This window comes from Lonchura striata, chromosome 4, assembly GCF_050655825.1.
Source record: "Lonchura striata isolate lonStrDom1 chromosome 4, ASM5065582v1, whole genome shotgun sequence".
Classification (NCBI taxonomy): domain Eukaryota; kingdom Metazoa; phylum Chordata; class Aves; order Passeriformes; family Estrildidae; genus Lonchura; species Lonchura striata.
In genome coordinates this window covers 28948825-28972950 of record NC_140706.1, presented here as the reverse complement: position 1 = coordinate 28972950, position 24126 = coordinate 28948825, and the positions used below count along the sequence as shown (strand labels likewise).

The window sequence follows — 24126 nt, the reverse complement described above, 5'->3', positions numbered from 1 at the left end:
CTAACAACAACCCTGAACATACTTTCTGTTTAAAACCTTCTGGCTTCATCTTAACTGAATAGTTTTTCAGTAATTTTAGGAAGTATCACACAAGTCTTGGCACTCAATTAATTCTACTCAACTCCTTGAAATATGCATGTCACAACAGTGAAGTAGCTCAAAGTTTGCATTTCTACCACTGAAGTGCCAACTACACTATACTATTTTCCTTTTTGATGCTTTTTTATAATTTTAACAGAGTCAGAGAATAGAGTTCACACCAATATAGAATTTCCTATAGTGAAAAAGTTTATTATTAATTTCATTAGTTTCCATTTCAATTTATGAATCTGTCTCTCTAATCCACAGACAATCTGATGGAATCATTGCTCTTGTGGTGCTTTTACACAGCTCAGAATGGAAAGGCCATATAAAAGCATCAGAAGAAGAAAAAGATTCGGGAATCTGTTTTAATTCAGCTGCAAAATGGAGCATAGAGATTCCTGATTAAGTGTGTGTTAAATCACTAATCAAACATTCAGAGTTTTTCAGCCTGATTTACATCCTAATTATTCACATTTAGGATCAGCTAAAACTAACACTAAGGAAATTAATTTTACATTTATTATTTATGACCTTTTTGGTTGTATAGATTACATCTAATGACATTTCAGGTTTAGTCCTGTCCATCTTCCAAATGTCTATACTGTGGTTTGCCCGATAGTAACATTTTTTTAGCTTTGCTTATATTTTGTAATCAGTTTCTCTAAATTTTAAAATAAATATTTTAAAGAAATATTCAAATCACAAAAGTATAAACACCTCTAGAACAGGTAGATGTATAACAGTACTTACTTTCTTTAATGTTAAGCATACCAGAGAAACAAATAAATTAGGGGATTTCTTAACAGTTTAATTTAACTTTTAAATGCAGACACATTTTCTAAAACAAACTTCATTTGAGCTATTTTTAAGTATTTATGAGGCTATAGAAATTTCTCTCACTATTCTAACGATATTACATCCCCCTTATTTTCAAACACTTTATTTCAAACACTAGACCTAGTATGTCTCATCTGTTAGCACACATTTGATACTTGCATACAGACACAATCACTCTTGCTTTCTCTAAAACCCTATAAATTTTTTTTGAGAATACCACATATTCTTTTCCACACCATAAGTCATCATCAATGGGAATCAAGGCTGTCATTTTACTCTCCATCATTGCTAGGATCTAGGCAATATAATTTATTTCGCTGCATGCGCTTGAGGCCTACTCCATTAGTAAAAAGTATATGTGGACCCAAAAGGTAAAAATTGAACTTTGGACTAGATTTCTACATCTTTTAGCCATTCAAGCAGATGTGTTCCTTAACCATTAAAATATTCATTAAAATAATTAACTGAAGCCTAAAAAAACCCTTAAAAATGTCTTCAGCCTGTAATCAGTGAATGCCTCTTGTTGTGTGGATTAGTAGTCAGCTATTTGTGAAAGGCAAATAAAAATGGGCCAATTGCCAGAGCAGCTGACAGCTAAATTAGCTTTGCAGGGATCTACTTTTCTATTGGAAAATTTAAATCAGAAACTGAAAATGGCTGAAAATCACTGAAATTCAGAGTTGGTAAATTCATTCAGAGGACACACATCATATGTGAAGGTCGTTCACCAATTCCAGAGTACTGCAATTAGCTGATGAAAGATTATGAATGATGTTCCATGTTGTGTTAACAAATGTTCAACTGTAAATTCAATGACTTTTCTAAAGGGTGATATTATGAATTGCTTTAAGGTCAAGCAGTAGGAGACTTAGGTAACAAAGCTATCTTGATTTTTCTAACTATGGTCTCCTTATGCTTCATTACATTTAGAAGGAATCAGACAGCTTCCCCCCTCCCTTTCAGATTCTTATGCTCAGTGACTCTGACATACATAAAGTCATTTATTTACATTCTTCCTGTGGAAAAATTTCCTCATACCACAGTGGCACAAAATATACTTACTTTAAATTCCCTCTGTACGGCAGGAAATCTCTTTGATAACAGGTGCCATTTTAATGCTACCAAAAAAAGCATTCTCCCCTTTCAATCAATATCTCCTATCTACCTATGCAGGTGTCCCATTAAACTTTGCCATGGAAATTCAAATTAGGAAACTGAAAAGACATTTCCATTTTTACTTAGGTTAATGTGTTCAATCAGCATCAATGCTAAATTTAACAGTAATAATGAGAAAACATACCAGGTTAATTATAACTGCTAATTCCTATAATAATGGTTTAGGTTTATTTCCTGTATAGGAGATAAAACAAATATATACATAAATAGTTTGCTTAGTAACTGAAACTCCTTTGATAATGAAAATATTTACTTTTAAATTTACTCCTTAAAGTAAGGATCCACTGTTACTACAAAAGGGAAAAAACTATGACATATCACATTCAAAGCAGTTTTGTTTCTCCAGGGAATTACATAAAAACTTGATGAAAATTAATTAGAAATACTGAGTAGTGTCTACAAAAAGAAGGAATAAAAGAATTTAAGAAATCTTTTAAATTCAACACAGCTTATCCAACATTATTATTCCTTATCTTTCTTGCTGTATCTTGACACCCAGAGCAATATTTACAGCCGAACACTGCACACTTCAATGCGTTTTTGGATAGAACAGCCATATACACTATCTGTATTCAACTGTAATTAATCAGTAATACTGATTGGGCAGTTTACTGCATGTAATTTCTCTTAGGCAATGGCAGCTCTTCATTCCAAAGTTATCCCTCTTTCACCTTTATGTCTTCTTAATAACTCGAGCAACACTACTTCAATACCCATGTCTTTAGTTTCTCTTTCTTGTCTCTCCAAGAATATCAAATTACTCAGCATTTAAAAAAAATTTATTAATACCTGATCATTTCTGCTGACTCCTCTTATCTATGACCCAATTTCTGTCAGAATAGGGTTGCAAGAATAGACACCACAAGTGTGGAGCATCTTCTGCATGGAAAAAGATAATTTTTCAACTTGAAAAGAAGAAAAGAGAAGTACATTTGGTGAACTCCATAAAGCTACAAATAGAAGGGAAAAAAAGAGAGAGAACAGACTACTTCCTATGACTTATATAATGAAGTCACACAGTACATTTACTGTGCAAATTATAGGCTAAAAAAATCCTAAAGGAATAAATTCCGCATACTATATGATTTTACACTGAAAATTTATTGCTATAGAATACTATCCTACAATTAATTAAAAAAAAGGATTAAAAGGAAGTAAGAAGTTATTAAATGATGGCTAGAATCTATAATATTCTTTATAGTCAAACTGGCTCAAAAGTCCCTGAATCATTTATTCTGTTCGGTAATTTTGTTTTGCACAATTTTTCTCTATGTTCTTAAAAGTAATTGCTGCACTAATACATTTCGTTGCAAACTGATGATAACTTGAGAAACTTTAAACTTTAAACAAGAGAACTTGCTAAACTTCATTGCTAAATGAAAATGTGCTCTTTTTGCATGGTAGAATTGGGTATCTAGCACACAATTAGACTGCCTTACCAGGATTGTGACTGTGAACTAAGTTATTGCCCTCTGTAAACTATGTAGCCCTAGGGTCCTTACAGATAGTCGAACCCTTCACAAGCAAAACCTTGAATTACAGACTGCATAATGTTTAGCACGTTCACATCTCCATATATGTTACTGCTTTTATAGAATTTATCATAATAAAATTCACTTAAAAAAATCTACTCCATGCTCTTATTTAAATGCTTTCTTTTTTTCATCTGCCATATTTATTCCACAGCAGTTATACTTCTATTTATATAATGACTTTTTGATAAATTTGGTACTTCAACAGAAAGTCTCTATACTGAAATAATTCTATAACCCCTTCCAAGGTATTAAGTGTGTAAATTGAACCCAGTTGCTTGAAGCACTGATTATAATGATGATGTGAGGATATATATTACATAAAACTTCCTTCTCAATTGCATATGATAACAAGGTTTTGTTGTTTCTGGGGAGGATGTAAAAATTGGCCATTTTCAAAGAAAGCTGAAAGCAGACTGAAAAGACTGGCATATTTTTACAGATATAGCCTCAAACTGAATTTATACTTAACTCTTATTCCATATTACTTTTTTCTGGAAATAATGATAAAAATATTTTCTTATTAATTTTTTTTTAACCTATTGATTTATGGTGAACAATGTTGTATAATGTGGCATAAATAAAAGCAAACTAAAAAATGTACAACCTTTTGTTTTATTTCTAGGCAATAAAAATCTAAAACATAATGGATCACATACTTCTATTCCATAGAGTGTTCTCTTCATTTTTTAATGAAACCTTCACTAAAGCTCTTCCACCAATTCTATAAGGCTGGCAAAAAAAAATCCAAAGGGAAGCCAAATTTCATGCCAGACAAGACTGTAATTCATACCAGAATGCACCGTGAACTCTAGGTTGGAAGGTTCAGACTGCATGAAAAACAGCTTCACATATGAAAGTGGAGATTACGTGATCTCCATCCTTAAGTTTTGAAAAAATTGCACCAGACAAGACCAAGAAAGCAAGCGGCAGTGTTAGGGATAATCCTTCATTAACAGGATGACTGAAGTATATAGTCTTCCAAGATCCCTTTCAACCAATGCTTTTAAGATTTCCATAATTATTTCCTGAAGTTAACTTTCCAATACAAGAGAAAGGGGAGCCAAAGAACAAAACTGAGTAAGTGTCATCTTGTCAGCATAACACAAACTGCTCAAAGTAATAGCCTGGAAGTCACAGAAGTGCATAATATACAAGCACCATGACATCTTGCAAGTCTTTTCCAACCTTAATGATTCTTGGATATCCAACCATGTCTTTTCACTGTTCTCTGCTACATGTTCATGAAGATATGCAGTTGATGAAGTTCATGAAGAACTGCAGCCCACTAGAAAGGATCACATTGGAGAAGTTCATGGAGAACTTTCTCCCATAGAAGGAAGCAAGGGAAGAGTGTGATGAGTCCTCATCCTGAGGAAGAAAGAGAGGCTAAGACAATTGTGATAACTGGACACAATTTCCATCACTACTGTGGGAGACCAGGTAGATAAATCAGGAGTAAAGTTAAGCCTAGGAGGAAGGGACGGGTGGGGTGAAAGTTGTTTTAAGATTTTTTTTATTTCTCATTACCTTTCTCTGATTTGATTGGTAGTAACTTCAATTAATTTCCCTCAGTCTCTCCCTGTCCTTATCATGACCCATGAGCATTTTGCTACATTTTCTCTCCCCTGATCAGCTGAAGAGTGACTGAGTAGCTCTGGCAGGCCCCTGTCCAGCCAGGGTCAGCCCACCCCTAGAGCCAGTGAAATTCAACCCTGTTACCAGTCCTTGACGAGCACACTGTACGTGTACATCTACCTGGTATGTAATCAGTAACTTTGTAGAGATTTTACTGAATTTAATTTTGCCTTATAAAATGACTTCAACTGAGTATCTGATATCTTCGCATGTCCTTCTTACCCAAGTCCTAATTATGTAGGTACAGCATGGAAAATCAGATCTGTATACAGAAATCATCTAGCAGATGGGGTAGAATCACTATCTAAAACAAAATACAGAAATTCAAAGGGAATTCATATTTTTTTCATCTGAGGTATTAAAAATTCACTTTATAGAGAAATACGACATTGCATTTCAACATCTAGTGAGAAGTGACAAGCTTATTACTACAAAGTAAAAAGAAGCAACCAAATGAAAGATGTACATTACTGGAATAGTAATATCCTGTTTTAAAATTCAATGCATCTTTCAAAGGATAAAATGAATCAGGCATATTTTTTTCCTATATCCCATATTTTCTATCAACATTTTCTGAATAAAAAAGTAATGAAGAAGAAATTGAGCAGCTCAAAATTACTAGCAATATTGAAAGAATAAAAGAATAGTAATTTTCATGAGTAACCGTTAAACTCTGTCAAGATTTTGTGCGAAAGATTTCATTGTAAAATTTGTGTGTGACCAAAATATCATATCAACATATTGAGCCATTAAATGAAACCTTAGAGAATTGTTTCTGCAAGTGGCAATGAACAACATCACTGAAAGGATTCTTTCAGACAGCTGCATTAATTTAGCTAGCCAACTTCCTGGTTTAAAGATGGTATCTGCCAACAAAAATATATCACTTTCATGCCTGAGTCAGAGAAAACATGTCATCAATAAAATTTTTATTTTTAATATTTTCTGGTTTGGGGGTCTACTTTTCTCATTCTCAAGCAGTCAATGGGATTATTTTAGATAACAGGTTTGTTTAAATTGTGGCAGTTCATGAAAAGCAGAAAACCGTGAAATCATAAATTGCAACTCTACAAGGGAAAGCATAAAGATGATACCAGTAAAATGCATACTCTATCTAATAAACAAGAAACTTTTCATATGTCTCTGTGTACTTTTTAAAAAATGCAGCATTTAAAGCAATTATCACTGAATTTTGACATGGCAGTTTTCAGGTGGAAACTCTGTAGCCCCTCTGGGTAACCTGCTTGCACGTCTGTGCACCCTTACAAGCAAGAAGCATCTTTTTATCTTCAGACTGATTTTCCTGGTTTTCAATTTTAATCCACTGCTTCTTGTCCCGTCAAAGGGCACTACTGAGAAAGTCTGTCTCCTTCCTCTTCATGTGCTCTCCCTGGTAGTCTTCTCTAAATTAAACTGTTCCAGCTCCCTCTACCTTTTCTCACAGGATAATCCCCTAATCATCTTTGTGGTTCTTTGCTGTAATCCCTCAATTAAGCCTGCAACATTCCTGTATGAGAGATCCAGAACCGGAAATAGCATTCCAGTCCAATTGCAAATATTATATTTGCTCTACAAAATATGATCAGAACTTTGAAATTAAATTAATAATGGCTATTTATTAGGCATATAAGGTTTCACAGGTAGCAAAATGGATGCCAGGCAAATGAATGTAATGAAGGTGTTGTCTTTGGATAGGAAATGCCAAAAATGAAGGTACACAGGGAAGTTAGAGGAAGGGCAGGTTCTAAGGCAACATAACTTCCAAGAGAATAAAAGAGTAGCCATGATCATAAAACTTGGATCCATCTATTACTGCAGATTGGAAATATTATTTTCTTTGCTTGTTCCCCTTAGAGAAAGGTATTTGTAATGGAGCTACTGAACTTTAAAAATGGTTAATGGTGATTAGACTTCTCATTCAATGAAGAAAGATGGTAAGAATCAGGGGTTAAAAATCCCAGAGAGAATAGAAGTCTTTCTTACAGTTTATTAAAACTTTCACAAAAAATACCAAACCCCAGCCCCACCCCCACCCCAAAAACCCAACTTAATTTTCTCTGACTCATTAAGACTGAAAGAGCAAAAGTAGGTCTCAAAGTCTTTCTGTGAGGAGGTGATGTCAGAGCAAAACTGATTGAGTTATTTGGTTCAAGAAGTAGTAGTAAACTGTTTGTATTAGGTGGGGGAAAAAAAATCCAAGGACTATTGGAGGGCAAATCATATTCATGCATGCTTGGTAAATTACTGTATGCCTTTCTTGTAAGTAAAAAGAAATACATTTTTTTTCATTGAAATTTTAATTATCAGAAAGATTTGTGTTTTGCCACTGGAAAGGTAACCCTGAAAAGAAAAAAAATTAAGAATAGTAAGCACAAGACTAACAAAGGAGGTAACAAGGTGCACACAGGTGAAAAGCAATGCCAGTGTTACTTGGCAGTAAATAGAAACAACAATGAATATTTATTTCAACATATAATAAGTAATCCAAAATACAATACCTGCTTAAATGTTCAATGATATTCACTGCCAGAGAAATTTTATTTAACAGCACACTGTACCTCATATTAGTTTTTAATATTTATCACCAGTTGAAGGATACTCAGCAGAAGAATTATATGTGACTCTGCCACAAACTGAGCCTGGCTGCTTCCATGTATGTAACTCTGTAAAATAAAAATGAAAAATATTAGTCTTTAAGAAATCCATTGAAAATGGCATGACCAGATATGTGAGAATAAAAAGAATAAAACCTGTTTTGCAGAAAAATGCAGGCAACAACAGCTAGAAATTAATAGCACAGTTTATGTATGTAGGTTTAGTAAAAAGGAATGTTAAAAATTTAGACGAAACACATATATAGAGTAAATGTAACAGGAAAGCATTATGCTGGGCTCTTTTTCACAATGCTGCTACTGTGGAATAAAGAACATGCATTTATTTGCTCAGGTGATACAATTTTTCAGAAGGGAGATGATAAAATCAAGGGCATGCTACAGCATGGTTTTTACAAAAGTGAAAACTGAAGCCTTTCTCAAACAAATCATTATACTTTAGTCTTTCTCAGATTGAGTGAAGTTTCTTCATACAAAGTCTATTTTTTCTTTCTCCAGTAGGTTACAATTGTGTTCATCAAAGTTCCTAATACATAAACCGTTTGATTTATATGGAAATATTGTAAAATAAATGCTGATACTAAAACTAAGTCTAACACAATCTATTGCTCTCTACCTAAAATAACTATTGTTAATGGGCTCCTTTTGTACATTTATTTTAAGAATCTGCAGTATATTAGTGAAAAGTTGTTAGTGTTTATTGTTAACTATCTATGACAGCAGTAAAGGAAGCAAAAATCTGAAGGGCTGACAACATGCACAAAATGAGGGACATTCTCTGTCTTCCTCTCCTGTATTAATTACAAACACTGAGTACAGTTTGTCATAGCAAGCTATGTGAAATTAAATATATTCATTTTCTGAAAATGATATTTATATATATTATTCTTGGGCATAGATCAAATTTTCACCCTAAGTAAATGGAAAGAAAAACACTCACTAGTAAGGTAAAGAAACAGAAAACTTTTTGCCCTCAGTCTGAATGGAGGAGTTTATTTGTTTATTTAACTTACATGTGTTAATTCAGTTTGTTCTGAATAATTTTGACTTCGTAGCATCCTTGTCATGATTCAGAACTCAGATTTGAAATAATTGGATGCTTCAGCATACAAAGGAATGCTTTCAGGCACACGAGTTAAAATCTGATAGATGCTGTGTCAGATCATGTCATTTATATTTACTTGGTAGGTTGTTATCTATTGTTTTCAAAATTCAATCACATTATGCTCATTCAAATAACCAATTCAAACCTAAACCAGGCAAGATCTTCATTTACCTAAAATTTCTATTTCTCTCTTTCTTTAACAAGATAAAAATCACTGATCTCATAAGAATAGCTCATTGAAATTTGACATGACAATGAGCCAAACTGTATTTCTTGATATTTTTTTGCATAGCTTCTTATAAATGTCTAAGTGTATAAGGCTAAATAGACACACACACACACACAGCTATATATACATGAACACATGTAAATAACAGAAAGGAAGGAAATAAGAATATTTCACATTAATAAAAATTAATGCCAAAGTTAAAATGCTTGATAGACTGTGCATTCTGATTCAGTTGTGACCATTGTCCTGTGAATAGTGACCTTCTGTCATTATTTTGACATTATATTTTTGAGTTTTTCTCCTAACAGGAATGAAGAATCACTTCCAAAAATTTTATGCTACTGCTTCTGATGACCAAAACCTGTTCCATGATGGGGAGGAATCACATTTTAAGTGCTGGTCTTAATTGACCCTCATAGTAACGTTATTTAAAAATATCACTCCAGCTTGTGTGAATTCTGGTTTCACTTGGGAATAAAAAAGAAAAAACTACAAATAATTTTATTAATGAAATAGGACAGTTTTATAACCATGTAGCTGTCAAACCTGTACAATAATGATTGTTTTAAAAATGCCAGTAAATATGCTCTCAACTCAGAAAATTTCAAACATGATTTTTCAGCTGCTATTCACACTTGAAAAAATTACTAAAATTTATCTTAAGAATCTTAATTATCTTAAGAATCTTATATAAAAAAATTATCATCTAAGGATGATCAGAGTTTTCAGAAAACCCAGTTTGCAATACTGTCCATTATACTACTTATAATGCAAAGCTGAAACACCACAAAAAATACTAAATGCTTTAAAAATGAATTCGATTGTTATTGCTTTTAAAATCATATCCTGGTTTTAAAAAGAAGTATTAGAAGAAATTCTGATTTTAAAAACTTTATGGCAAGGTCTTGAATGCTACTGAAGTGGTATAGTGATTTAATGTAATGTACTAGCAGGCTTGATATCACAATAATATAAGGATACAGCTGTTGGAAGGGACCATTAGAGGTCATCTGGATCAATTCCCCTGCAGGAGTAGGACCATAAACTAGATTAGGTTGCTCTTGTCCAACCTGACTCTGGATGTTTCCAGGGATGGGGCATCTATCACCTCTCTGAGCAACCTATGCCAGTGTCTCACCACCCTCATGATAAAAATTTTTTTCCTTGTATCTTGTCTAAATCTAAACTCTTTTAGTTTAACACTATTACCCTTTGTCCTATTGCAACAGGTTTAAAACATCTGTCCCCATCTTTCTTATAAGATCCCTTAAGGTATTGAAAGTCTGTAATGAGGTCTCCCCAGAGCCTTCTCTTCTAATTCATTGTTAATCACTGTGATAAAATCCTAATAACAATAAAGAATTTAGAGCAGAATATCTTTTCCTACCTTTTGGTTAAATTACCACAGCAATTAGTTTTATTACTTTATGCAAAATATGAATATTTATATAAGAATTCAAACAGTCTCTCAAAAGATAAAAGTCCTTAGGAAAAAAAATCATGAAAACAAAGATCTACTCATTACCAATATTAATTAGGTGAAATATAAGGTCATACTTGCCATCTGATACTTAGTATATAGGAAAAAAAGAAAAACATGAACTCAATACTGCGTATTTGCAAATGTGATACTTGAACAAACCAAACAAAAATCTGAAACAAAAAAAACCAAACCTGACAAAAAAACTAGAATATTAATTTCTGGCTAAACGTCTCATAGGGATCCATGTTATAATTCTATTTCTTTAAATGAGAGGTGCTAAAGGCATAGCCTTGCTTACAAGGAAGTGGATGTTCTTTGCTTTAGTCCTGGAAATCTCATAAAAAGCTAGTAGGAGACAATTGTTCTGTTTCCAGAGAGAGGACAGAAATGAATAAAAGCAAAGGGAGTAGCCAGTTTGAACACAAAACCCAAGTTTCATGTTTGAGAGGTCAAGAGACCTGAGATCAACAGAGAGAGTTAAAGTAATTGAAAGCACTAGCTGAAAGCCACTCTGTTAAAGTATTAAATAAGGCAGATGTTCACAGCACAGTATTGCCCTCAAAAAAAAAAAAAAACCAAAAAAAAACCAAAAAAAAACACCAAGACAAATCACTATTTTAACTACCAACTTCTTTGTTCTATTACAAATGTTCTTAGGTAGATGATTCTTAAAAGTTACTTAGCAGTAGATCTGTGTGTGATCAACAGGGTCCTCAAACTGCTTCCCCAAGACATTGTTCTCCAAGCACTCAAAACAGTAGCATGGCACATCTCTGTAGCTATGGCTCAACTGGAGCAATGTTTGGTAAGTAAAGAAAGTGACAGACTATTCCAGGGATGAAGATTAACCAAAATAATTGATATGTGACAACTTATTGTGAATCACCTGAATTTATGACAGTACCTCATTCTATTTCTTATGAGGAATGGATACTAACCACTTCACTAAAGAATTGCAGGGTGTGTTTTTTCCTCACTGAACCTTCAGACCTAATTTCTAAGACAAAAAACAGAGTAGATGTTTTCAGAAGACAGGAGAACAGTATTTAATGTAAAAAATTATGGCAAACAGCTTTTCTTGAAGAGTGAATGGTGAGAATTGTATGGCATTTTTCTTTGTGTCCTTCCCTACAGGCATATGACAATACTTTGAGGGCACTTGAAGCATAGATTATATGCGTATTGATACATATTTATGCAAATGTACTCCCCACACACCAGTTCTGTACACTGCAATGGCCACTGACTCATCAAGTTTTGAAATTCATATCCCTCTGTGACTCATACTTACCTAAAATAGAAATGTATTTAAAGAAACATTTCTAAAGGACTATTGAAGGATTAGTAATTTATTAATTCTCAAATTAAAGAAAGGAACTGATCATATGTGAAGTTTCTTTATTTTCATACTACTTCTTTCCTTCTATAAGAAGATTGCTGAATGACATTCTAATGAAATTTTATTTGAAGCTACAAACCATTAAAACACTAAGACATACAATTTCTGGTTTTGCCAAGTTTTCTGCTTTTTGACACTGAATCCACTTAATATTTGGAAACTGTGAAGTCTATCTGGCTGCAAATGCTTTAGGCAAATGCTTTAAATAAATTCATTACTAATCTCAGATTTTCTCTTTATTTTTAAAGGCATCAAGAGGGAGGACCAGGTATGTGCAAAGATAAAGTCTGTCAGAAGAGAGGCAGCCATAGTTTGAGCAGAAAACTGGACAGCCACACAATTAGCAGTGCCACACAACAAACAACAGCAAATGTCATGGTGGTAGGACTAATAGGGGAACCATAGGCTGAGTCTCACCTTAAACAACCAGACCTTCCCCAACTCAACCATTCTCCTGTATCAGGTCTCATTTCAAAGAAGCTATTTGAATTTTGAACTGGAATAATCATATCCCTAAATCAGGCCATTTTCTTTGGCAGTGACAAACAATTGTTCAATGCCTGCATATTTTTACAAAACTGTGTTAAATGTTTATCTACTATTCATAAACTCATTAAATATTTAGTGTTATTGAACTGCAGATGGTACACACACACACACACATATATATAAATACATATAAAATCCCACGCCACAATACTCAAGGATAATAGCAATGTAATATTCTTTTTCAATTTCCCTAAATGCAATGTATGTTTGTGATTTCCCTTCAAGAGTGATGGCTGTCATGGTTCAGTAATATACTTAACTATAGTCTGTGCTCTTTTTTTCCTTTCTGTTAATGCAGTGTAAATAAACCAAAAACAAAGTAAGGAGAAATAAGGCCTCTGCAAGTCATGTGCTATTCTTAAGCAAAAAGAATTTTGGACTACCCAAAATTAAAACCTGATTTCAGGTGCTTTTTAAAAACAAACATCACAATGTTTATTTTCCATTAGTATGCGCAGGAAGGATACTAGGGTGAAGGGAGCTGATTAAACTGAGCTGGGTTTAGCAATAGCCTAAAATATAAAATGTAAGGCTACTTCATGAAGTATAATTTAGGATAACTGAGAAATAACTCATCCTGAGTTTATGAGATATGATACACATTCAATTAAAAAGTGTATTGAAAACTGATCCAAAACAGACAATTTTGCTAATAACTATTCTTGAAAATGATTAATTGAATTTGGATTGTAGTTTGGAAGAAATCCCTAGATAGAAACTGTGCCCTGAAGGAGACAACAGGCCAAGTTCAAGCTAACGTATATAAAAAGCAATGAAGCAACAAAGTAGTTAACTGCCCCAAAGAGAGAGTTATGAATTCCACACCATTAGGATAAGCACTGTTGATCTGTCTTCTTTCACTACATTAATATTCAGGGTGAAATTCATCAGAGAAAGGAACATTACAGAAAGCCACGGTTTACTTAATTATGCTTGAGCCTTCGGAATGGCATACTTTAATTAAAGACCACTAATTTTGCCAAGAACATGCATTAGGTATAAGCAGATATTATTTTCTCTTAATTTAGAGAGAAAAAGAACCATGCAACATTCTCAATTCAGATTTTACATAATTTCTAAGTCCAGGAACAGTAGGACTTTTGGCAGTATTTAAATGCCTACAAAGGAGAAGTTCTAAAACATTGTCTTACAATATCATTTCAAGACCTTTTCATTTGAACTATGAGTGCAGAAAAAGCTTAAACATTTTATGGAGGACAAATGATTCATTCAGAAAAGCAAAAAATTTGAAACCAAACATCAAGGCATATAAATGTTTTACAGTGTGATTTCATTATCATACCTGCATTTCTCCAGACAGGTTTTCTTCTAAGCAAACTATGTAACACTTCAAAACCAGTTTAAACTACTCAGCAGGATTAAGAATAAAATCTTATACAGCTCAAAAACTCAAGCTTTCCGACTCTGTTACTGCAGCTACATATTTAAATATTATGCTTTCTAAAACCAGCACAGTTTCACATATATTCACTTGAAGCATACACTCCAAATATGCTTCTTTAATTCCAATGTATTAGTATTTGTTCAGTTCATACAGGACATCAGTTTTAACTTACTTATGAACCCAATAGGGGACTTCCTATGAAGTTGTTGGCCTAGTCATGTCTGTCAAAATCTCAGAATAGTAGCCTAATCTAATTCCCTGCTTTCTTTCCATCACAGAAGATACTATTATCTGCTGGGGATAGCACATGTTTGGTGACCTATTTTTCCTGTAGCAGCCATCCCTCAAAAGCTCTTCTTGTGACCAATGATGTGAAAAACCATGAGATGATACTGGTTTGGGCCTAAATTATTCACATGTGTGAGAATGGCTACCAGCTGGGAACATCTGTTAGCACATGGATGCAATTTGCCAAATTAATAAACTGTTTTCTTGGGACAGAGGGATGTAATATGGCTATGAGTTTATTTTAGAGAACTTAACACTGAATCTCAGTAAATAAATATATGAATCCCATCTCAAAAACTAAAGAAAGACAAGAAGTCTTGAAGCTAGTTGATTTACTAAAAGAAACCTCTGACTAGTCTAATCACATGTTAATATTCAGTAGTTAGGAAAATGTCCAAGTATTTAAAGGGCAATTGCTTTTATTGTAGATAACCAGATATAAAAGGGGCATCTGCAAATGATGCTTAATGGCTTCAAAAATTAATGTAGTATTAAACACAAAATAAATCTAAACTCACTTACTGCTAACAGAAATCCTAAATAAATAAATTTTTAGCAAAATGAAGACCACATATGACAGTAAGAAATGTGCAGTCAGTTATTTGAGACAATATTTTTTCTAGGAATCTTCATTTTATTTAGCAATAAACAGAAATAATTAACTTTAATTTAACACCTGAACTTTAATTTAACCTACCTGAAAGAAACTATTAATTTTGAACACTTACTAGCTTTATAAGCATTTCTAACTCAAATATAAGCCAACAGTCCACCAGCCTAGTGAAAATTTCATGTATTATAATCCTAGCAAGCAATCACTCTCAGAAATGTCTCTACATGAAATAACATCTAGCTCAGTTATAGACTAGCAAGAGCAGGACTAACAGAGCTGAAGTGCACACACCAGTACATTCAAAATGGTGAGGAATAGGCAGAATTATTATATGTTGCATTTATGTACTTTCAGTAATTTCATTCAATTTACTCAAGCACCTTACACTGCAAATTAGTATATCTAGAAAATCAGCTGGACCTAAAATAAAACTCCATGTGTTTATTATTTTTTCAGCATCCTTGGTGCAACAGTTAGTGTAAGTATTCAGACTCACTTACTAAACAAGACCATAAATCATATCAGCCACTTTTGATGGGTACGTTTAATAGCTATGGATTAAATCAATGCTTTTTAAGAAATATTTACTGTTAGTGTTTTTTTTAAGAATCTATGTAATACAGAGACAGACAACAATCTCATACAGACTCTGATTCCCTCATTTTTAAATTCAATGAATATGAGTTACATTTTCCAGTCCTGAGCTCATTCCTGTGTTCACCAATGCTCAAACCAAAAACTGAGTCAAGAGACACTTTTCATTGGATTGGCTGCCTGGAACAGCCTGTGCTGGCTGCCTTCCATGAAGTCCATCTGGCACCAAGCACAGAATATGATCTGGGTTTCCAGTCCTAGAACAAAAGTGGAAAAATGCTGCTTTACTTTTGAAGACTAGCAGGCTGGAAAGGGTAACTGGTATAATTTAAAATAGCATACAAACCCTGGTTTATGCTGCTGCTCTGGTTGTTCCTAGACAGCTTTTATAGCTATACTGAATTATTTAGGGTTTCTAGACATACTATCAAAGGAGATAGTAGGGATTATCTCACAAATCTAGAAACTGTAAACACTCTGCTCAGATAAAGAGGCTTTGATATAACCTGCTGAATAAGAATTAATTCTGAGGGACTTCTTCCATATTTATTAATTAAAAAAAAAAAAGATAACAAAAGATGCAGCAAGTCTTCAAATAACCTTATTTTATTTGATTTCAGAAAAACCACAGAACTTAAACCTCTCATTAGGAATAAAACATTGCTACCCTTAGAACCTTAGTTACTGTGTTACATAATAGATGAAACAAATGCAAACAATATCTTCCCTCTAAATGTGCAATATGACACACAGTATCCAGGGCAGAGACTTCAACAGAGATGAAGACTTCCAGGATCCCTCAAACAGCATTTTGGTAGGCTGAGGAAGTTTGAGTGACACAGCTTAGCCTACTTGCCTAAGGAAATAAAACTTTTTTTGCAATTACAATGCCTTGCTTAATAACTTGACTATTTAAAAAAAAGGCAAAAAAAATTCTCACAGAAAAGTGATACTCCTGAACATTTCATTTACAGCTGGACAAACAAAACAGTGATTCTACAAAAAGAAAAGCTGTAATTAAAGTTTAAATATTAATAGTTGTTCTGGAGTATGGACTGCTTGCACAACCCATGGAAGCCAAACCATAATACTCCTAATTAGGAAACAAAAGAAATTGAGATGTTTTTCATGAACAGCATTTCACAGAATCACTAGGTTGGAAGAGACCTTCAAGATCATCAAGTCCAACCCATGCCCTAACAACTCAACTAGACCATGGCACCAAGCCACATCCAGTTATTTTTCTAAACACATCCAGGGATGTGTTTAAAAAAAACATATCCCTGGACCTCCCCAGGCAAACCATTCCAATACTTTACTACTCTTTCTGTAAAAATCTTTTTCATAATATCCAACCTATATTTTCCTTGGTGCAGCTTAAGATTGTGTCCTCTGGTTCTGTCCATTGCTGCCTGGAGAAAGAGACCAACCCCCACCTGACTGCAGCCACATTTCAGGGACTTGTAGAGAGTGATAAGGTCACCTCTGAGTCTCTTTTTCTCCAGGCTAAACACCCCCAGCTCCCTCAGTGGTTCACCAGCCTTGTTGCCTCCTCTGGATGTGCTCAAGCATCTCAAGGTTCTTTCCAAACTGAGGAACCAGAACTGGATACAGCACTCAAGGTGTGGCCTCACCAGTGCCAAATACAGGGGAAAAATTACCTCCCTGGTCCTTTCCCTAAAAACACAAAATATATTTGTAATAACTATTTCCTGACTTCATAAATATCTCTTTAATTTTTGTCCTCTGATGCTGAGCACAATATGGGTTAAATCTCTTTAGTCTCAAAAGAAAAAAAAAATATTGGCAAAGTATGCACCTAGAATCTGCCATATACCTATCTATTCCATAGTGTGGAAGTGTGATGATCTTCACAAAATTGGTGTTCTGACAAAGAATGGTCATGGCAAAACAGGAAAGAGCTACAGTACAGTAGAACAGAAGGTCTCCTTATAAACTATACAGATAGAAGAGCTGAAAGAGCCATTCAGCTAAGCTCACATCGTTGGTGTTATCTAAATTATGGTTTAGAATCTAAAACTAGTGAAAAAAAATTAAGTTTCTATTCTCCTGGGTCTGTAGTAATATTTTCTTTTGACAAAGAAATTACAGCCATTTTGGATAAAGCCTTCAGCATAACCCCATATACCTTTTCATAGTATTTATGACTCAAAATATGTTTTTAATTTCCTAGTCAGGAACTGCAATATTTTCTCTTTTGAAATTTTGAAGTGTTATTTCAATTGGATTTCAAGCTGTGAGGCATAGAAGGTATTTTCACTTAAATACTGAAGTGCTGCAAGCAGAAATGAAGACAGACTACTATGACACTAGTTGCAAAATATGCTGAAATCAAAGGGCTGTGAAAAACAGAAACAAAAAGAAGTTTATTTTGTAGCAGAAGCAAGAGCAGGTATCAATGCCAAATTACTTCAAAGCTACAATCCAATTAACAACAATGAAGAAGTTGGGAGACAGTGAATGAGTCTGTTCTGATAAAGAGTGAAACTTTTGCGTTGACATCTGATGATAAGGAAGTAACATTATGACCCTTAACTACAGCTGAAACCACAGATGATTGCCAGGGTCAGCAAAATGTTACTAAAATATTGCTGTATAAAGCTACAGAGATATCAAAGTTTGGCCATAAATTAGGTGGAATTGAAATCCAGCAAGTGGAATCCTATTGTTATATGTAATGAATATAATTCGCACCAGTATAATATGTATAATGATGTATGTAATATTTGATATTGCTGGGAGGACATACAAGTCGGCATTGGGAGTTGCCCCCACATATTCGAAAACCGGTCTCTGACAAAACCTCATTTGCAAGCTAATACACGTGGCTCATGCAGAGACGGGTCATTTCTCGAGGTGATACAGGAACACCAGCGCATTGATTATCCCAGCAACAACTCGAGATTGGGATTTGCTGGAACTTTCCAGGCTGATACATCTGAATACCATGTTCCAGTCACTACATCAGGGAGATTCATCACCACCCGGACACTGAATTGTTCCAACGCAACCAAACGAAGAGAAAAGAGACTTTATGAATATGTGGGACTCTGAATGGAAAGAAAAGGCTGATTGCCAAAATGCCCTCAGGCAAAATATTCCCTATAAAAACCGCTGGTACCGGTTGGTTGGTGTGTGGGCATAGGGGACCCTCTGCTGAGGCTATCCGCTCTGTGATGCACCCAACGCCAATCCCTTTTCCTTGTGGCTTGCTCAAAGAGAATTCAATCACTGTAATAAAAATTTTTATTTTTTAATTTGGCTGGATCAATTTTTATCTATAACACTACCAATGCAAGCCATACATTCAGATTCCAGCTGTGTCTTGTCACCAATTAATAACATTTCTAATAGATATGGGAGCACAACATCCAATATTACTGCAGTGGGGTGCTGAGAAGCTGGGTATACGATATGGACAGCAAAGAGTTAAATTAAAATCACTGGAGTAAATGGAGCAAGAAGAGTTATCTGTCAAACTGCTGAGGTTAGTTTGTGGCTCGGGGCAAGAAGTAAAAGTCTTCTCATCTTAACTCTAAAAGCAATGCAGTGACTGAAGTGCACTGATTCTGTGTGGTGCCTGCACTTCCTAATTCAAGAATTGCTGGTTATCACAGTGCTGTATTTTTGCTGCAGCACAGAATGAGTGTATGAAGTTATATCTGCTTTGGTGCCACTAATACCTCAATACCAAACAGAGGAAACCCAGTAGCCACAGTACAGGCACTTGGGGTGGTTTCACATTCTCCTAATTCTAATGCCAATGCTGTGGAACACGACAAGGTTTAATTGGAGCTTATCTGGAAGGGAGGACAATACACCTTCAACAGGCTCCTGCATAAGTATAAACATTCACCCATGACTGCTCAAGCTCAAGCTTGCCGAACAAGCTATCTCACTCCTCCCAGACATGAAATTAAACAGGGAAGACCCTTCTGAAAAAATGGGAGACGCACCATCAGCAGTGCAGCAAGCATTTAACGAAATAAAACTTAAACCTCCACCTTGAGAGATATCAAGTTCAGGCAGTTAAACAACTTGAAACACTGAAGTATAATCTATCTCTCTATCGGGACAAACCCCTCTGAAACTTGTCTTGCTTTCCTATTCCAAGAATAAAGCCAGAACACCCAACCTAAAGACTAAAGGAACCAGCTTGAAGTGGGGGAACTGCCATTCTCTCAATTTACATGAGAAAACTCACAGAAGACAGCCAAGATGATGTGATAATCTCTTTTATTGAGACCCTTTTAACTTTTTTGGTTGCTTTTGTCGTAGACACAGGAATCTCATTCTAATCTATGGATTGTTCCTTTTTTAATGAACGCCCTATAGTAGGTGAAATTATCATTTTTCTTTTTATAGGAACCTGCTAAGAGATGAAATTGAGCTGTGATGAATGGATGAAACTTTCAGTTGCCACTTTAACTGCCTGTAGTTTCAGTTTATTAATGTGATTGTGATCTGTGTTTTCATCATCAGCACCTTGTTGGGAGACAAAAAATATTAGCAGGACTACACATTTTATATGTTATTGGTTTGATTTTTGCTAACTCTGTCTTTTTACTGAAAAAATGGTTTAAGGAAAAGCTTTTATATTTGTCTTATGGATGTATAATTTTGTCTCAAATTTAGTTTTGGAGCTGGTACAAGAATTCAAATTTAGAATCAGAGAAAATGTATTAGGCTTCCCAGGTCTTTCTTGGACAGTTTTAGATTTACTATGGTTTGACTAAATTTTCCAGAGATAATAAGTGAACTAAATAATTGTCGTGGTTTGACACGGAAAGAGAATTTTTTCCGTAAGGAAGAGGTCAATTTAGATATTAACCAATTGAAGGTAGACACACCTCTGAGAACACAGAAGGTTAAAAGCAGAATTCCCAGGGGATCTCGCTCTTTTTGGTTCCGGTCAGCGTGCAGTGCAAACTCTCCCCTGCCCAGCCACAAGCTGGGTGGGGGAGGGGAAGCCCCATGGCCTGAAAGGTAGGCCCCAAGGGTGGTGGAAGGGCTGGAACCGGGCTGGCCCCTGCAGATGGAAGGGTGGAAGAAATCTGGGATGTCTCCATTTCCCCCCCCAGAGTGTCTCTCCCGAGAGGGAGAGAGAAAAGAGACAGCGGCAGTCAGCAGGGGGGGGAAGCTTCAAGGTGCCTAGCTGCGTGGGAGTTGCTGGATGTCCGGGCATCGAGCCATCCTGAGAGTTCGGACTTTTAACCCTTCCTTGAGAAATGAAAGCTTTGTGAATTTTCCTTTCCCCTCCTCGGTTTGAAAGAGAGGAAGAGGGACACCTTGGACTCTGGGATGCTGGAAGGAGGAATTCTGGATGGGAGGGGGACAAGGAGTGGCTTTTGGCTGGACTTTTCCGTGTTAGCCACAACCTGAACCAATCTTTTCCTTCAAGAGGGACTGTGTTTTGGGAGGATGCCAGTGAGTCAAGAGACCTGCTTCAGCTGGGAAAAAGACAAAATTGGAGTGAACAGAGAAAAGGTTAGGGGGTTTGTGGTGGCGTCCCCCTGTCCTGGAAAGGAAAAAGAAGAGAAGAAGATCTCTGTTCTTGAGCCCTCGGCCCCAGGGGAAAATGGGGGGGGACTGTGGTCCCAAACAATAAAAACTGAACTGTTGTTTTCTCCCCTCTTGGCAGGGCATCCTTAAAAAAAAAATCCTAAAAGCAGTCTGTCCATCCATGCATTTGGTGGTGAGAGCACTGTGCATGGAAAGGAGAAGGGTCACCATGGCAAACTTTTCTCCGGGCGGTGCCATGTGTGACATGGAAACACAGGATGTGAAGCTGTGTTTCTTGGGGGATCAGTGGCACAGGAGAGATTCTGTTCCCTCGATGGACTGAGTATCGATTGTCTGGAGGGTGGAAACCTGATTGGGGTCCAGATTGTGTCTCAATGTGGTTTGTTGGAGTTGGGTGGTGGGGGGAGGAATGTTTTGCAAGGTTTTCATTTGATCTTTGTGTGGTTTTTTTTTTCCCTTCTTTAGTTTTCTCTTTTCTTTTGTAGTAGTAGTTTAATAAAGTTTTTTTTCTGTTATTAAGCTTGGGCCTGCTTTGCTCTATTCTAGATTCCACTTCACAGCATTCAAGGGAGGGATCACATTTTCATGGGGGCACTGGCATTGTGCCAGTGTCAAACCATGACAATAATCTTGTCAAAACAAAAGAAAATGTTACATACAAAATGGTTGAGTACCTCTTCCTAGACCAGAAGGGGGAAATTCAAAAGGAAGAAAAAGCAAGCTGGGATAATACAGCTAAACTTAAAAAGGATAATTTTCTTTATGACCCCACCTGTAGTAAAGCCACAGGTTTTGCTTTATGTCAGGATTAAATTACATGGAGCTGTACTCTATGTCCTGGAGAAGAGAGTAAATGTAAAGATGTGTTTCCATGAAAACCTTTTATACGGAAACTTTTTTGTATTTTGTATGAAAACTTTGTAAGCACAAGCAGTCTTGTTGAAGGTACACTATTATCAGTAATGTATCAAATTACAGAATTCCTTACTAGGTAGGGCTCCTTGTCAGTCTTCCCCTTTTGATCACTCCAAAACAAAGATTGCCTTAAAGGAGTTAACACCAATTCCTGGCCTGTCTCTTGCTCTGCTCACTTTTCTATTTCTTTCTAATTTCTCTACCTCCCATTTTACTGGTAAATAAAATCCATACTATTGACTTTGGCACATGATGAAAAGATATCATATGCCAAAGTCAATAGTAGGGATTTTATTTTTTTGCACCTTAATTCTTGCAGAGGCATCTCTCAATAACTGGACTCTAACAGCTTGTTATCTTCCCAGTACAATCTCTCTCATTTCCTCTTTGTTTTTTGCTAATTAACACTTAAGATCACAAAGAAGCAGTCATTTGGGGAAAAGAATTCAGGAAAAATACAGACCTATCATGACTGTAAAAGAAATCAAAATAGAACTGAATGCCTAAAAAAAAAGTGTCAAAACCAAATTCCTAATAAGTTTTGCTGCACTCGATTTTAAAATTTCTATCAGTATCCTAGAAAAAGACTATACTATTTGGAATTGTACAGCTGAGTTATAAAAAAAGTGTTCAGTGTTGCCCAGAGCATTTTTTTGTATGGTATATTAGGTCTAGTTAGCAAATTGGAAGAAGTACTGCTGACATGACATAGCAACTGAATAAAATGAAGCCTTTAGTAGAACAAATTGAAAATACAAGAATCACTCCATGTTTAGAATATAAACTCTGAGAGCAGGCATATTTGACAAATAGATATTTATTTCACAGTAACAAACTCTTTGAATCCATGCTTTATGAAGGCACTTATTTAAAGTTATTGCTTAATGCACTAGCAAATGTTTTCTAATTATTAGAATAAAGATGAGAACATTTTTTCCAAGGATGTGCATGCTGTTAAGAATCTTGTACTTCAGCAGCTATCACATTTGTGATGATGTCTTTTATAAAGTTTTGTTTATGATGTCAAGCAATCACTGAATATAACATAAAACACTAGTAACTAAAAATTTTGTTATGACACAAAACCTCAGACCTATTTGTTGTATTATCCTTAGCAAGTATTCCAGCCTGAAATGAATACGAATCAAATACTGCTGTCAGCAAGACAAGCTGCATTTCAAGTTTCTTCCGTCTGCTGGTGCCAAGAAGAACACCCAAATAGTCAAGCACTGAAAAGCTCCAGGATTGCAAAAAGCAACACAAGTTCTATAGGCATTCTAAACTATCATTACATTCAAGCTTATATTGAAGATTTTAAATGCTAGCTTTACTAAAGAAGAAACATAAATAAATTAATACCTAGAAGGGGAGGAAAAAAATTAATTGAACAGTGAATGTCCATGTGTTTGGGACAAGGAAAAGTAGGAATTATTTGATGTGAAATAAAAAAACTCCTATGATATTTTAAGGGCTTGTTCATGAGAGACTTTGATACTTGGACTACAGTTTGCAAGGAAGTTAGAGTATTACAAGTACTTCATTGTAAAATTGCAGCTCGCTTCCAGCTCAGAAAGGAGAGAATAAGCTTAGTCATATTCTACAAATATAAGTTATTTAATGTCTAACTATTGTGCCTTGAATCATAAAATAACAAAGTTGTACTTTTCAACATAATAATTGTTTTGAAATAAATAAACAGGTGACTGTGGACAAAAAAGTTTTTAGGCCAAAGGCAAAGATTATATAATTAATTTCATTAACAAAGTCTGAAATGCAAAGCAGGATTTTGAGAGCAAAAATAATACCTCATTATAAACTATTCTCTTTCTTTGCAGTAAGAGAATAAGTTTCTTCACTTGAGTAGATTGTGGCTTGCAAGCAAATTTGGGCAAAATTGTTAAAAACCAAAAAAATTTAAGATGGTTCAGTTATAAGAACAGCATATTAATTAGTTAGAAAAAGGCAAAATACTGATGTCAAAAATAAAAAAAAAGATTTCAACACACACCTCTTTACTTTATACAAGGTATGAAGATCTAGTTAAAACAGCTCAAGGTGACTTTGACCTAAGCAGATTCCTAGTCTCACATATTTGTAGAAGAGCAAGGAAATTTCTTTGTACC

The 24126-nt window shown here is 35.0% G+C and overlaps 1 protein-coding gene across 2 annotated transcripts in view; it reads right to left on the bottom strand.

The window, feature by feature from the left end:
• TUSC3 (tumor suppressor candidate 3) overlaps positions 1–24126 on the bottom strand; it is a 115529-nt gene that overhangs the window by 13788 nt on the left and 77615 nt on the right. For both annotated transcript variants that reach the window (XM_021534976.2, XM_021535059.2), the window contains exon 7: positions 7867–7930. In XM_021534976.2, the coding sequence (XP_021390651.1) occupies positions 7867–7930 (64 nt within the window). The remainder of the gene's footprint in view (positions 1–7866; positions 7931–24126) is intronic.